The sequence below is a fragment of the Scleropages formosus genome, chromosome 13, assembly GCF_900964775.1.
Source record: "Scleropages formosus chromosome 13, fSclFor1.1, whole genome shotgun sequence".
Classification (NCBI taxonomy): Eukaryota; Metazoa; Chordata; class Actinopteri; order Osteoglossiformes; family Osteoglossidae; genus Scleropages; species Scleropages formosus.
Window position 1 is genome coordinate 22,422,611 of NC_041818.1, and position 15,563 is coordinate 22,438,173.

The 15,563-nt window shown below is 50.2% G+C and overlaps 1 protein-coding gene across 1 annotated transcript; it reads right to left on the bottom strand.

The window, feature by feature from the left end:
- Nucleotides 1–1,259: 1,259 nt before the first annotated feature.
- On the bottom strand, nt 1,260–13,220 carry sesn4 (sestrin 4). The gene is made up of 9 exons (XM_029257674.1): nt 13,081–13,220; nt 6,287–6,472; nt 6,020–6,202; nt 5,698–5,922; nt 5,401–5,512; nt 4,948–5,072; nt 4,006–4,172; nt 2,681–2,825; nt 1,260–1,480 (listed from the first exon to the last, which is right to left on the bottom strand). The coding sequence occupies exons 1-9, from the start codon at nt 13,141–13,143 to the stop codon at nt 1,391–1,393; spliced, it is 1,296 nt and encodes a 431-aa protein (XP_029113507.1). The 5' UTR covers nt 13,144–13,220; the 3' UTR covers nt 1,260–1,390.
- Between the last annotated feature and the right edge of the window lie 2,343 nt (nt 13,221–15,563).

The following is a 15,563-nucleotide window of genomic DNA, read 5'->3' on the forward strand; positions in this document are numbered from 1 at the left end:
GCGACAAAACGCGTCGATTGGCTCGTTCGCTTACGGTCGGCTTGCGGTTTCCGGCGGCAACGCGGACCGCGAGCTGCACCGCCCACCACCCGACGAACCCGGAACCAGACCTTCCGCCTCATCCGAACATCCCGCACAAGGTCCCCACCCATTGAGGAGTTGGGCGCTGGGGTGCAGGCACGTCGCGTGCAGGAAGAACGTTCTCATCTGTACGGTTCTGGCTGAGCGTCGAAGGTGGGTTTCGGTGGGGCCTGGCGGTACGCCGGCATTCGGGGGATAATCTGGGCTGAGACCAGCCAGCATTGGAAACCCCTTCATTTGATTGAGGGAAAGCTCGCAACAATGAGGAACCACTCATGCACCTCAACCGATTCTGCCTGCCAGTAACGGAGCGCCGCTCCTCTCAGTCAGCAGGAGAAGGAGGGAGAGGGGGGAAAAAAATAGTCAGAATAGGCTCGGCAACACAGCTCGACTGAACGGCGCAGATGTTCGGACATAATCTCCTTCAAAAGGCTCCGGCTAGAGCGGCGGCGGCGAGCTCTGGAGTGCGCCGGTAGCTCCTCCTCTGGAAGCGAGCGGATGCTCCCCTTGTACAGGAACCCCCCCCCCCACCTGAGAGGATGGCATCACCTACTGCAGGTTGGGATCTGAGCAAAATCCCAATCATCAAAACAACCTTCTCCACATTTCATAGACGCAGACATATTAAAAGTGCTATTAAAAACAACGCAGCTGTGTGCCATTTGCTCTAGTGTTTTCCTCTATGTAACATCACATTTCAAACTTTCTGCCTTAAACCTCCAAAGTTTCAACCAAAACACTTTTTTTTTTTTTTTTTTTAAATGGAAATACACTAAAAACCACCTTCCCAAGCTACATCCCTTTCGATCCAGAACAAATGCAAGAAAATACTGAGGAAACGGAAAGAAGAAACAGGTGACATTTCTCAGCCATTGGCAGGAGAGCAACGATGACAAGTAATAATTGCACATTAATCATCAACAGCGTGGGGGGGGGGGGGGGGGATGGAAAGCAAAAAGTGACGAGGTGAGCGGTGGAAAGATGTGTTGACGGCAGTCGCGGGTGGGGGGGGAGAGAAGATATCCTCACTGAACTGTATAAACATGCTGGCTTTGGACAACAGCTTTGACTAGAGAACGACCCCCTGGAGCTCCGCTGAGCCAGAGAGACAAGCGAGTGCGCTAAGAGAGACCTGCACTGTTGATGTCACCCCCCCCCCCCCCCCACACACACACACCATCAGCGTCTTCAACTTCACCGTATTCCCGACCCCCCCACCCCCCCACCCCGGTCCTTCACAGTCGACTTGCAGCCGTCGGCCTCACCTGGCCGCTCCTGTTCCCTCCCACCCCAGCCCCCAGATGTCCGCCTAGCCGATCATGTGCTGAGTGATGGCTCTCAGCGCGTAGAGGAGCTCAGCCTGCAGCCGCGCTTCCATGATCAGGAGGTTGACGTGGATCTATGAGGAGGAAGAGAAGGAATCAGATGTGAACTGATGGCAGAGAGAGAGAGAGAGAGAGAGAGAGAGAGAGAGAGAGAGAGAGAGAGAGAGAGGTCCAAGTAGTATGAGGAAAAACATCCAAGACATCATCCATCCCTATAAACAGTTTGCCCTCAGAACCAGATTTTATAAACAGATTTCAGGGACACTACAGAAGGCAAAAAGGAACAACATACTACGAATATACCCAACCCTCATCTAACGGGGTTAATCTGCTCCATGAAGTTACCCTGTTAAAGTCCTGCTGTGATGGGATTTAATAACTTTTTTTTATAAATGGAAAATACAATCAGTTCCTGGACAAGAAAAGGTCACCTATGCAAGATAATTTAATAAATTATTGAAATTTTAATAAAAGTGGTATGAGTTGAGCACACGCGCTAATGGACTTGGAGAAACCCTCTGTTTACAATAGTGTATAAAGGGTTGGTTATAAAAGCTATTTATACCATTTATACAACCGAGCTAATATTTACATGTTCATACAGTTTAAATTAGTACTGCATCTGATATTTTATTACTGTCGGGCTTATTGTAATCAGACTAACTGAATGGACAGCGGGATTACTTTTTAAATAAAAAGCTCAGCAATATTTGTAGAGAAGCGCACAGTAGGCAGTGTAAATCAACAGGTCGAAAGTAAATTAATCGTTACTCGGGGCGGTAAAAAAAATGCTGTGGTACTGAGTAATAAGTCTGTTGTATGAAAAGCAGCGCATATTTTCATAACTGCTGTACATTTCTCCTTCAACTAGTGCCCGTTATACAAGGGAAGGGTGTAAGTTTGGTTGGGTTTAGGAGTTTGTTTCATCAAGTCAGAACAAACATTTACATTTATCTATCAGATGCTTTTCTCCAAAGCAACTTCCAATTACCAGCCCACACACCTTATTCACCGTGGTGACTTACACTGCTAGATACACTGCTTACGCTGGGTCACTCGTCCACACATCAGTGGAACACACTCTCTCTGTCACTCACTATGGGGGAACCTGAACAGCATGTCTTTGGACTGTGGGAGGAAACCAGAGCACCCCAAGGAAACCCATGCAGACACAGGGAGAACATGCAAACTCCAAAGTCCAACATCTTTGGAGAGGTCATGAGAGACAGACGGAGACAGAGCGTGCAGGTGGACAACGGAACCGGGAGGCTCACCTTGTCGGAGGACATGAGCAGGGTACAGGGCAGGGGTCCCAGGGCACTCCTGGTGGCATCAGGGAAACAGGCCACCGCTTTAATGTAGAACTTCAGCTCGTGTTCCAGCAGCTGGTTCACCTCACCGTAGTCATAGTCGTCGTACCTGCGGCCGCACACAGGAACGCACACAAATTTATACATACCGCTTAAGGTGCTGGATTACAGCGAAAACTTTGCAGATCCCGGTCCCAGGAGGAGGAGGAGGAGGAGAGATCCTTTAGAGGGACACTGACTGCCGCAAGGTGACACGGTGGCTCGTGCCAGGAGAAGGGCGGTGATCCCATCAGGATTGAGCGAGTCTTCCAGTAGGCACTTCATCAGGGGAGCCCACGGGGGGTTATGGTCTTTGTTCTGAGCTCTTCTTAGAAGATTTGGTCTACATGCCCCTGACCCTAACCGACAGACATAGTGCGGTTGTGCTACGGTCACTTGGGAAACATCCCCCCCGGCGGACCAGCGGCCGAATTCCTCTCAAGCTAAAAACAGAGATGGATCCCCACTGATCCTTCTGCATGGCTCCACCCCCCACTGAGGGACGGGACGGGAGGTGGAAAGGTCCGTACACAAATAAATTGCTGTCTTTCTACAGCAGAACAGGGAAGTGGGGAGGACCCAGGAGGGAACACAGTCACGTAGCCACATAGCACAGCTGTGTGGGGGAAGCCTGGGAGCATAGGGCATTGTGGGAAATGCAAAGCCCTGAACATATGCTGGCGGGCTTTGCATTTCCCACGGCGCTCCTGGTGTAGTAGCCTTCAGGAAGGAGGCTTACCTTGAAGTGAGAGTGTACAAAGGACCCAGTTGCATAAATGGCTAAATCACTGCAAGGAACTTAGTATACAAACCCTATATTGTAGTTACCATGGATTAAAAAAAAAAAAAAAAAAAAAAAAAAAAAAGTAAAATTCAAATAAGCTGACATGAGAGAGCGAGAGCACAGTGCCTGTAACGATGAATAAATATTTTTACGTAATCGCCCATTACGTCAACCATGTTCCCTGTTCATCTTTAACCAATGGAGAAGGAGAAAAAAAAAAAAGTCGTCATTTCAGTATCCCAATACCTTGGTTTTTACCCAACCCAAACTTCACCGCACAGCACTGATACAAGGATCGGCGTGAAGTGTACAATTTTTAATCAATGATTAACTTGTCTTTATTGAGCTAACCGAGCCAAAAAAAACTTGCACGACACAGGGGTTGAGAACAGCGCACACACTCGTCGGTACAGCGCAGCGTGGAGGGCGCAGCGCGAAGCAACGGGATGTGAAGGGCGCCTCTTACCGGATGCCGAGCATGCAGTGGATGTAGTTCCAGATGGCCCTGCGGAGGTCCGGTCCACGGGGCGAGGGCAGCGCCGCCACGCAGCGGAAGCGCTCGTCCAGCAGGTGGCCGATGTCCGAGTACAGCCGGTTGGCCAGCGAGAAGCCGTGGTCCTCCCACGAGTAGTCCTGCGCCCAAGACCAGAGCACGGTGAGGGGCGCTCCCGTCGGACCGCACCAAAGCCCGGCTAAGGTGCTCAGCGTGTGTTGGGCGTATCCCGCCCACACACCTCCTGTACGCCTGTTGCCACAGCAGCTCTCCCTATGTTCCACATGCTTCTGATATCAGCATGGTTGATGGGATCTGAGTGAGCATGTCAATCCTGGTTAAGACCCCCCGTCTGGGTGGGCTGTAAGGCCCTATATTTGCGTAGGTTACAAACTCAGCCGTTTGAATATACAGTCAATCCGCGGAACAGATTAAGAATAGAACAGCCAAAAAATGTTTTGAAAAATTTAAATTTTCAAAAAAATCCCCAAAGTATAATGATATACAAATGTAGGTATGTACATAACCTTAGTGTGTGTGGATACAAAAATGTGCAAAAGATGCCTTCAGAAGAGCCACATGGGTAGACCTATCACAGCTCGTGTTACATAGCAGCCAGCCAATCAGAGCCGGCGAGACAAATGTCCCTCGAAGTTCACAAAGCAGGCTCTGGCTGACGCACAGTTCCCAACATTCTTTATCCATTGAGTTTTTATTTTGTTTGCAGAAACACACGTATACTGTAAATGTATATGCACATGTACATTATGTATGTGAAAATACAAAATGTTAAGAACAACAGGTTTTCGGAGCAATGCCCACTGCCTCCCCCCATATAGCCTGTGGTTCTGAGCATTGACTATCGTGACGGGGGGGGGTATGACCAGCAGTCAAACAGCCATAGCTTCTACTCACCTGCACCCTAAACACCTGGAAATGATCTTCCTCCCGACGGGCAAACTCCTGGTACCCAAAGTCAGGATCCGTGATGAAGCAGGAGGGGTCCACCGCATACGGCACCTCCTCCTCCTCATCCGTGTCTGGGAAGGAGGGAGAGAAAGCTGTCCACCTGTACCGACACGAGCTCAGCACAGTGTCACCCCTAAAAAGGTTGTAGGTTCGACCCCCACCTCCGGCTGTAGTACCCTTGAACAAGGCACTTACTCTAAATTACTCCAGTAAAACTTCCCAGCTGTATAAATGGGTAAATAACTAAGCTTAAAACTGTAATAATTGTAACTTTAACATTGTAAGTCACTTTGGAGAAAAGCATCAGATAAATGAATAAAGGTTTTAAAAAAAGCGAAGCGTAGCCAGACCGACCGGAGCCTCCGCCGTGCCGCTGGCTACCTGTGCGGGGCGACTCACCCGCATGCCCTAAAGTATGGAGGCCGAGCTGCTCTTCCGTCTTGTCGCCGTCTCCCTGCGCCCTCGGGATCCTTTCTCGAAGACACGCCACCTCGCAGCTGGAGTCCAGGGACTGAGGGGAGACGGCAGCATCCCATAGTTCGCCCACTGTTCACGGCTCTTGCTCAACCCCAGTTTTCACCGGATATAACCCAAATGCTTTGCGCTGCCTGGTCAAGGGTTCAACAGCAAGGCTGCTGTCGGAACTGGAAGCTGCAGCCCTACCAGACGCGTACGGCACGAGTCTCCGTGACTCACCCATCGGCGGGGGCGCCTTTCCGGCTCGGAGGCGTTGCCGTTGGCCGCGTCACAAGGGCAGTAACCTGGCGGGGTGCCGAGTCGCACCCTGGGGGCAAGCTGGGACTCGGGATCAGTCCCCAGCCCGAAGACGAAGCTGCAGAGGGCATGACAGTGCGCCAGCAGAACCACGGCCTGCACCAGTTCTGCCAGTGACCAGCACTGCTCACCAGGGCTCAGCAGGGCCTGCAGGGGGCGCCGGAGAGCTCCAGTTTCGCACGGATCACCTCGTGACAATCATTTTCTCAAAGCGCGTGCGCGCAGTCGAGTTTCCGCGGCGTACCTGGATATGCGCGCGGCCGCTGAGCCACGGCCGGTGGGCCAGCACCTTGTTGATGTGATCCAGGTGCTGCAGACGGGCGGGGGCTGCCTCCAGGCCCTGCAGCCACAGCGGGTCCCCGCCAACACGCAGGAACTGAGCCGAGTGCAGGGACACCAGGTAGCTGCAGTGGTGCCGCGCAGCCGCCTGCGAGCGCGGGGTACGTGGACAGAATGAGCACGCATATTCGACTGCCATCGTGCAGTGTGCGCGCGCAAGCAGGACCCTCACCATGATGGCAATGTAGTGGCGGTACGGCAGCGGCAGCGGGCCGTCCATGTGCAGGATGTAGTGCTGGCTCCGCAGGAAGCTCTCGAGGTACTGCGGGTGGAAGGCCATGTGCTGCGTCACTGTGTCCAGGCGCCCCCTGCTGGCCAGAGCCTTCACGCAAAGGAGAGATGCTCGCTCCTTGTCCACCTGGGGGTGGAGAGAAGAAGAGGTGGAGCAGAAGGGGGTGAGCGGCAGCTTGATCTTTAGGGTCAGTCTGCGACAGGAAAACAGGGACCATTCGGCGCAACAGACTTGAGATTTCCTTCTCCTCCGCCGCCAGCAAACAATCCAACAAACCCAAATTACAGGATGACCGTGACTTCCTAATGTGCGAAAGGGAAGCGATTAAGAGTCGCTTCATTTGAACCGAATATTTTCGCCCGCCCCCTCGGATCAGGAAGGGAATCCGCAGCATGGCAACAGCCAGTTTAAAGTTCAGCTCGGGTGAAATGCAGTATTAGCGAGATGTTCAGCGGAACCACTGGCGCATCCCTCAGACCACGAGCCTCACCGAGACGCCTCACGTTCACAGTCTCGCGCCAGCGACCATGCGGCTCAAGGGTGAGCGGCACCAGCTACCGAAGAACAAGGACAGAAGCCGCAACGCAGCCTGTGGCCAAGAGGGGCTCTGTGCTCTAAATCACTCTGCTTTGTGTAGGATAGAGTTGAGTAGCTTCCCATCCCATCTCACCCCCCACAGGCCAGCTGGAGCACAGGATTCTGGGACCAAAAAAAAAAAAAAAAAAAAAAAAAAAAAAAAAAAAAAAAAAAGGCAGGCAGTAAAAGGGGTGGAGAAGAAGAATGAGAAAAAGAGAAGAAAGAGAGAATACAGGTTATAGTATACAGTTAAAAATGGGCAGTAGGTGGCACAGTGGTTAGGGCTACCAACCTAAAGTAATAGGCTCCAGGTCTGAGTCCCACCTCCTACTATAGTATCCTTGAGCTACTTGCTCTGAATTGATACAGTAGAAATTACCCTGATGTATAAATGGGTAAATAAAATCTAAGCTTCTACTTTGTACGCTGCTTTGGAGAAAAGCACCCGCTAAATTAAAGTAAATGTACAATGTAAAGCAGGCAGTAGTGGGAGAGCAAGGAAGGGACACGAAAATACCAACAAGACCCACAGTATGTCCCCCATCCTGAGACAGGAAAGCCAACCCAGGTCGTTCTACAGCGAGTTCGAGGAAACCAAGCTCAGCTCTGCGGTGGTGGTTCTCCTCAGCCCTGTTCTGCACAAACAAGTCCAGAGATAACCGAAGTGAAACTGGAGAGCAAATTTTGAGCAGGTGTTACACTGCTGGGGATGGAGGGGGCATGACTGATTAGTTACTGATCCTCGGAGTGAAGCAACCTGTGGAAGTTGGAAGTCTAATGTTCCTTTGCCATCTGGGATGGTGCACCATGTGTGGAATGGTCATCGGATCCTACAGATCACATGCTGCAACGCCCCCCCTTTGCGCAGCAACACTCCAACAACACACCGATCCCGAACACGTTTGACAGACGTAATGGAATAAAACCGTACCATGAACCTGTCCATCCCCATTCTGGCCACTAGGGGCACCAAAGGCAGAATGGAAGCCACTTTGGTAGCAGAGACGGACATGGGTGTGACATGGCATCCGTCTCCCAGGGACAACAAACCACAGGACAGGAACCCCAATGCCAGGTAACTACATTGAAGGTTAATCTGTTCTGTAATTAACCAACAGCACTACATTTTTAATCAGCAGCTAAAAACCTCTTTGTTCAGAGTTGAATATTGCACAAGGCATTATGGGAATTATGGAAAACCTTCACCATTGAGCTTACTTTCACAGACACTCCAGAAGCTGACTTTAGAGGGCCTTTATTTTTCATTTTGTGCTCAGCGGTCTGCTGCCCAGGCCCACATGCACACTGCCTGGGGGTGGGGCACCTGAGCAACCGCATGTGCGTTAAAGAGATGGTCCACATTCAGGCCACTAGCCGCAGTCCCTTCACTCTGAGCAACCCACAGGGGGCACCAATCGCACCCCAAATTAGTCAGCTGCTGCGATGAGGGAACATTGATCCCCAAAAGGACAGTGGACTTGGGAGCCCAGCAATGCCACCAACACGGCACCCTATTGGGGCCAACGGCGGAGACCCTTTTCCACCTCCACGGTGGAATGTCGAGGTTATAGGGATATAGGTGCCAGTCTTACACCCAAAAATACGCCAGTCAGCGAGATAAATCACGGAGAAGGTCGTGCTGAGCAGCTGTCGGCAGATGGGACCTCTCCGGGTTGGGAAGAACAGCTCAGCTTACTCCCCAGATATCAAATGGGTTGAATGGAGGCTCCTGAGCCCAACCCAGAGCAGGTATAACTAGTGAGGACAAGCATCAAGCCACCCTTCGGCTCAGCAGCCAGCACTGGGACACGGGGGGAGAACCGACACAGGAAGTGATTTGGTTTCATTTAATGCTGTGGAATTAATGAATTTTGAAGTGAGAGCTGGAAGGCAAACATATCGATCCTGGTGATCTTACCGCCATAAAGCCACCGTGGACCTCAGTTTCAAAGTCTTCTCACATCCTGTGCAGGACAGGCAGGGAAGCCCGGGTTCCAGCCCTTGCAGGCTGGAGTCTAGTTATGTGCTGCATACCAGACCTAGCAGATGACCTGTCTGGTTGAACTACCCTGTGTCGGTGCCCTTTTACCAACATCAAATCATGGCTGAGTACTTCAGAGCTCTCAAATAAGTTCGGAACACCCTTCAAAAGGGGGGGGGGGAAAAAAAAAAAAAAAAAAAAAAAAAAAAAAACACACCCCTGTAAGCCAACCATCACCACCACAGCATGAACGTAAAAGGATGAGTACACTAGCACCGGTATGTGTGAACACTACACCTGGTGCCAAGTGGCCAGTTCCCACCTCTTGGATCTCACTCTCACCAGGCTCTCAGATTCCACATTCCTCACACATCGCCACCCCAAGACAGCTGGCTGACAAAGACGCTGCCCGACAAAGAAGCTGCCCGGGATATGGTGCTGGAAGATGGACCACCACGTACGGCGAGGCCAGATTCCAATATCCAAACCACCCCGTGTCGGTGCGGAAGCAAGACCGGGGGGGGGGGGGCATGAGTATCGAGGTAAAGGCCAGTTTGCCAGCTGGCAGGAGAGCCAAGGAGCCAAAGTTAGAGGACTCCATCACCTCCATGTCATCACTGAGAACTGTGGGTGCAGGCCTTGCAGCTGGGAGTGTGGAGATATTCAATCTGCATTCCCAGCATGCCTTGGGAAAGGGCTGGTCATGTGCTGCTGCAGTTACACACCTACCCTTTCATGCCCATCTCAGTATGGACATGGCAACACAAGCCCTAGAGATAGGGGCACAACAATTGCAGTCACAGGCAGTAGCCCAGGCAGACAAAGTCAGTTGGTGGTGAGTGTGGGTGGAGCTTTCTAGGAAGAGGGTGGAGCTTAAACACATTCATTATAGCCAATTCCGGCTGCCTTGCACAATCACACCAGTGTGCGTACCTAACGGCTTGCCTGAATAAAACGTTTGGATCAGACGTGCCGTGTCCCCCTCCCCCCCAAGTTTTCATTCCGGTTTGCTTAGATGTTCGTCAGAACACTGACATGAGACATCTTTATGAAATCAGGTATACAGATCATCCTTTATTACTACAAGAACCTGCGAATCCCCGGCCCTGTCGCCAGTCCCGAGGGCAGTTCCTCCACTGGTTCCCAGCCAGATGACCATAAAGTGTTGCAGCAGGGACCCCCTGGCTGACCCGGCCCACTGCATCTCTATGCAAAGCGCTCATTGTTCTCCATCGGCACAAGTCCCACTCGGGGGCTCCGACTCGACGCCGTCTGTGTGGCGTCAACAGCACGATTGACAAGAGAGCTCGCACACCACCGCTTGTCCTTTTCTGCAGCACTCGCTACTGTGTAGATAAATGGAACTGTGAAGCCGACCTCGACCCCGCGTCCCAACTCCGTCCTCATCCGCTGCTTTCGAAAGGACCCGGGAAGCAGGTACACACCAAGTCCTGGCCAGCTGGTCAGCTCATGTGGCTTCAAAAACCCAAATTCTGCCAAGGCCGCTAGAGAGGAGGAGGGGTGGTGGAGTGATCGAGGGGGGGGTCGAACAGGACTGTTTGTGCAACTGTGTTATGCTGCACTCTTTGTCGGCGCAAATGCCGAGGCACTCCCACAACTGCGCACACGCAGGAGGCGGAGCTTCAATCGCACAGGACACTTTCCAGCCATCTGCAGCCCCCCTCCCCATACACATCTGCTTAAAAAAAGCAAGCTGGAGGCATGAGAAATGGGTCCCCGGACTGCCCTCTTCCAGCCACATTACACGTCCTCCATCCACCCCTGCGTCCCGGTCTAAGCCAAACGGGCTCCTGGATCCAAAAAGCCCCCGCTGCTCGTGTCCCGCTTTTGGCGATCCGACTGTCCCCGCGGTCAGTCGGACGACGCACAAAGGAGTCCAGAAGAGAGAAAAGGTGTTCGGCACAAGGATTCCGCATGGAAAAGGGCCGAGCTCCTCTCTGCAGGATGGGGGCGTCTTCCGAGGAAGAAATTTAAAAAAAAAAAAAAAATTAAACAAAAGGGAAGCTGATGCAGAGGACAGGTCAGAAGTGTGCAGAAAGGTACTTGCAACAAAGAAAGCAGGACGTCAATCAAGAGAAAGGGTCTCTCTCCTTACAGATAATGAAATTCCTCCATTGTTCTTCAGTGTGAGAAATTGCAGTAAACAAGTTCCCCCGACCGCAGCGCCACCTGTCGGCCACATGCGCCACAGCAGCTCGGAAAGGAGAAAAACAACTTTGATTGGCAGTATATGAAGCATCACCACACAAAGACAGAGCCGAAAATTTTACACTCACAACTGCATTCACACCAAATCCCACGGACACCAAACATTTTCCACGCTGAACGTTTAATAAAACCCGGAAACATTCAGATTTTCCACATGAACCGTGCCCCCCCCCCTCCGTTCAAAGGCTGCAACGAAAATGACCCTTTTCCCTTTTTTGCCACTTCCAGCAGCAGAGCGAGAAAAGACAAGGTTTCAATTAGGAACTGAAGATAAACACGCGCGTGCGGGTGCACGAATGTCACTCATCGCTGCACGTGCACGCAGGTGATGTCATGGTGGCAACCGGACAGAATTGGGGGGGGGGGTCAAAACAGGTAAGAAAAGCAGACCCTGTAACACACACACACATTAATAAGGACTGGGAGATGCATGCACTGGAATGTGCTTCATTGTGTCACGAGAAGGCAAAGCACATAAAAAAATAGATTGTGTTATATACTCACAAAAGGCTGCGTGCCTCTAGCCTCTACTCCTTCACAGGCAGGGAAATTATTTGCATTCAAGCACAGTGAAAACTAAATATGAAGCATAAATCTGCATTAATGCGTGGGCATCCGTTTCTGAGATCAGTGTTTGAAATATTATGCGTAAGTACCTTTTTTTTTCCCCCCAGCTGCTGTGTTTAAACCGATTTAATGTCCAAGAAACTCTTTTGTTTGACAGCATTTTAACATGACAGCCAGACTCGCCATTTACGCAAAAAAAAAAAAAAAAAAAACACAGAAACACGGACAACGTTCAGTGTTTCTCTGCATGTCTGGTTTGCTTAAAACCTGATGATAAAACTGGAAATTAAGTGGATTTGTGTGCATGCATTCTCTGGATTATCTGCAATCCCTTTCTGGGCTTTTTCCATTAAACTTTTTCATTGAAAACGGCGAGCAGACGGACTGAATTTTCATTCTGCTGCGAAATAATTTATTGATCTCGCGTCGGAAACAGCTGGAGCGGCTCGCGCGAAGCCGATCACCTTCTGCACGGACTGCACTAATGATCAATTAATTAACTTTTAACTGTCGGTAATGAGCGGTCGCGCGCGCGCGCCGCCAGACGCGCGGAGAGCAGCGCGTATTAAAAATAACAGCAGCGGCCGTAAATAAAGTTTAATCGCACTTCTGTGGCAGGAACCCGTGCTGCATTTGCGGAGCCGCAGACAATGTAGTTTGTCCGCACCGAGACCCCCATCCCCCCGCGCGGAGGGAGAGGGGGAGAGAGAGAGAGAGACCGAGAGAGACCAAGGAAACTAAAGTGACACAATGTAACTGGAGGGTTAAATCCAGACCCTTCTCTCGCGGACACGACCGCTAATTCAAACGCGAAAACACACCTCCTAACATGACCTCCTCAACACAACAGTCCTTCATTAAGCGTTAACCAAGAAATACCCCGTCCGTGGCCCATCATACCTTTATTAGTAACTCCTGACTTGTCTAGTTCATTAAACTTCGTTCATTCATTCACTGGAAGCACAGACTCAATTATGATGTGGAAGATTTTGCCGTTGTGACGGTCGCCCCTGTGTTCTGTTTATTTCCAATATTAAAAAGGTAATCGGTCGCTGCCAGTGAGCTATTACTACCACACATTTTTACTTTTTTTAACGGGGGATATTTGCTAGATCAATTTAAATAGCTACAAAGCCGTCACGCTATCGCGCTAATAAATGAAAGCAAAGAGTGAGCAACAAGACAGATCCGTGTGTTTTTGCTGTGCGCCTTTGCCTTTGTGAAGCGGAGAATGAATGACCGCTCAACACTGGACATTCTGCGCCGAACACTGAACTTCGGAGCCGCCGCTGTGTGCGCTTAACCAACAGAACAGCGGCGCATTTGTGACACTTTTTAATGTTTAATCCTTTATCCTTACGCACGCTCCTCCAGCGCGTACCTGGCACTGGCGCGGGCACTGACTTCCGAGAGGGTACTCCATCTTACTCGTGCAGATGATCATTTTCCAGCCCGGTCCGTGTTCATGGAACCAGCTCCTCAGTCCGTCCCTGGGTTCGACTAACAAAGCGCAGCTGATGCGCAATCTACAAGTCCGGCGAGATTGACAGCAACGTTCATGGCTCGTCCAATCATCGCATTGAGAAGGCGGGCCCGTCGCGCGGACATGTGGCCAATCATATCATCGGAACGCAACTTGGGATCCGCGCCGTGGCTCCGGTGTCTTAACCAATCAGCAGCGGACCCTTGTGGAAAAATACCTGTCAGTTAGCCGCCTTTGGCCCGCCTTTACACTGCAGTCTGAAGTCCAGGATGCTCGCCCGTTATTAAGAGGCCGTGGCTGGGGCTCGGTGTTGGAAGCTTGTTTTTTATTTTGGAGCAACAGCGACTATAAATGCCCGTCACGGGCTATATATATGGACTATATTTATAAATAAACATAAAAAAGTTGATGTGCTTGGATGGCATTTTTTCTATCACACCAAAACGCTTCATATCTGTCATCTCCATTATTAACTGGTCTAAAAAATGCTTACCCGAAAGGCTTAGGTAGGACACCCGATTCTAGGTTGCAGGAAAGTTGAATAGAAGGTGCTGTTAGTTATATTTTAAAGACCACATGTTTTTATCCACAAACTCTCAACTACTGCAGTTTTTAGGCTAGGGGTCCTTTCAGCAATCTAGTGAAAGCTGAGGACCCCCTTCTAGAACAAAATCGCTCACACACTCACCCACCGCTCGTCCCAAGCAGAGTCGCGGCGAGCCGGAGCTTAACCCAGCAACACAGGGCGCAAGGATGGAGGGGGAGGGGACACAGCCAGGACAGGACGCCAGTCCATCGCAAGGCACCCCAAACGGGGCTCGAACCCCAGACCTGCCAGAGAGCAGGACCCGGCTAAGACCGCTACGCCACCGTGCCCCCCTATTTCTAGAACAAAATCCATAAATGAATCCAGGAAAAAAACCCACACTCAATTCACTGTACTGGAATTTGATTACCTTTCCATTTAACTGTATCGTGCAGAGTTGTAGCATAGTAATATTTTCATTTTGAACTTTTATTTAGTCAGACCTATTTTTAAAGTTATCCTACACTTCATAGACAGCCCGAAACCCATTCATGGACCACCTAAGGGACCATGAATACCATATTAAGAACCCCTGATCAGACATGCAACTTTTGTAAAAAGGTACTGCAATGCAGTTATGATAGTGCACTGTTTACCCTCTTGGTTTTTGCATGTCTAAAAATTGCTGTCATACAGCCATAACACTTCATCTCTCTGTAATGGGACCCTGGTGCATTCATGTGGATTAAAAGTAGAGCATTTCCAATATAGTCGTCTTAGTGCTGCGTTACGGTTATTTCCACTTGCTGTTTTTGGCTTTATGGCCATTAAAGTTACTGCAGGGAATCATCTACAAGCCCACTGGTGATGTGTGTGTGCCTGTGTGTTGGGAAGAGAAGGTTGGGCGGTGTTGAGAAGACCTGATGAGGCTCTGCTTATTTTAACACCCTCTCACACAACACTTGCTTCCTGCTCATTCGCCAAGGAAGCTCAAGCTCAAAGTGGAAAATCACCAGGCAAAAAAGAAGCGGAAAACAAGACAATAACAGTGAATAATCTGTAACAGGTGATGAAGCATTTTTCTGCCACAGAGGTTGTCGAGGGGGGGTAGGAGTGAATCAACACAGCTTTTCCTCTCACTAGCTGCAGCATTGTTGTATCTTGGTTTCAAGTTGACTTGCATCCAAATAGACCTTCACTTTGGCTCCTTGTTTTCACAGTGCAGCTTAATTCCACAGTCACTTTGATGTCATTAAACACAAAATTAGGTATCACAGCCAGGAAGGTGGTAAATTGTTGACTTGTATTTATTTGACTGTTTTCTACAAAGCAGCTTATTATATTAAGATGCCTACAATTATTTACCCATTTATACAGCTGGGTAATTTTACTGCAGCAATTCAGGGTAAGTACCTTGCTCAAAGTTACTACAGCTAACAGTGGGATTCAAACCTCTGACCTTTGGATCCAAAGGCAGCAGCACTAGCCACTGCACTACCAGCTGTCCACCTTTATGCATATATAGGCTTGGAAAAGTGTGTGAATAGAGAGGTATAACACAGTTTGGGAGGGCTAACCCCCATCCCATAAAATCTTTCAGAAAAACATATTTACAAGATATGTTTATTGCCACACAATTCAGACAAGGATCTCTCCCAAACTTCAACAGCTACTTTTTCACGTCCTCTTGGGTACACGAAATGGCTGGGGTCCTCTCCCCCTCATTGCCGACAGGTCTGGATGCTTACACAGGCTGTGGGTGGCAACTTGTGAGCAGTGCTTTCCTGCAAGCGTGTGAAGTCACCCGATTAAGACTGTAGCCCATAGAATGAGGAGTGGTGGGTGGCTCACAGCA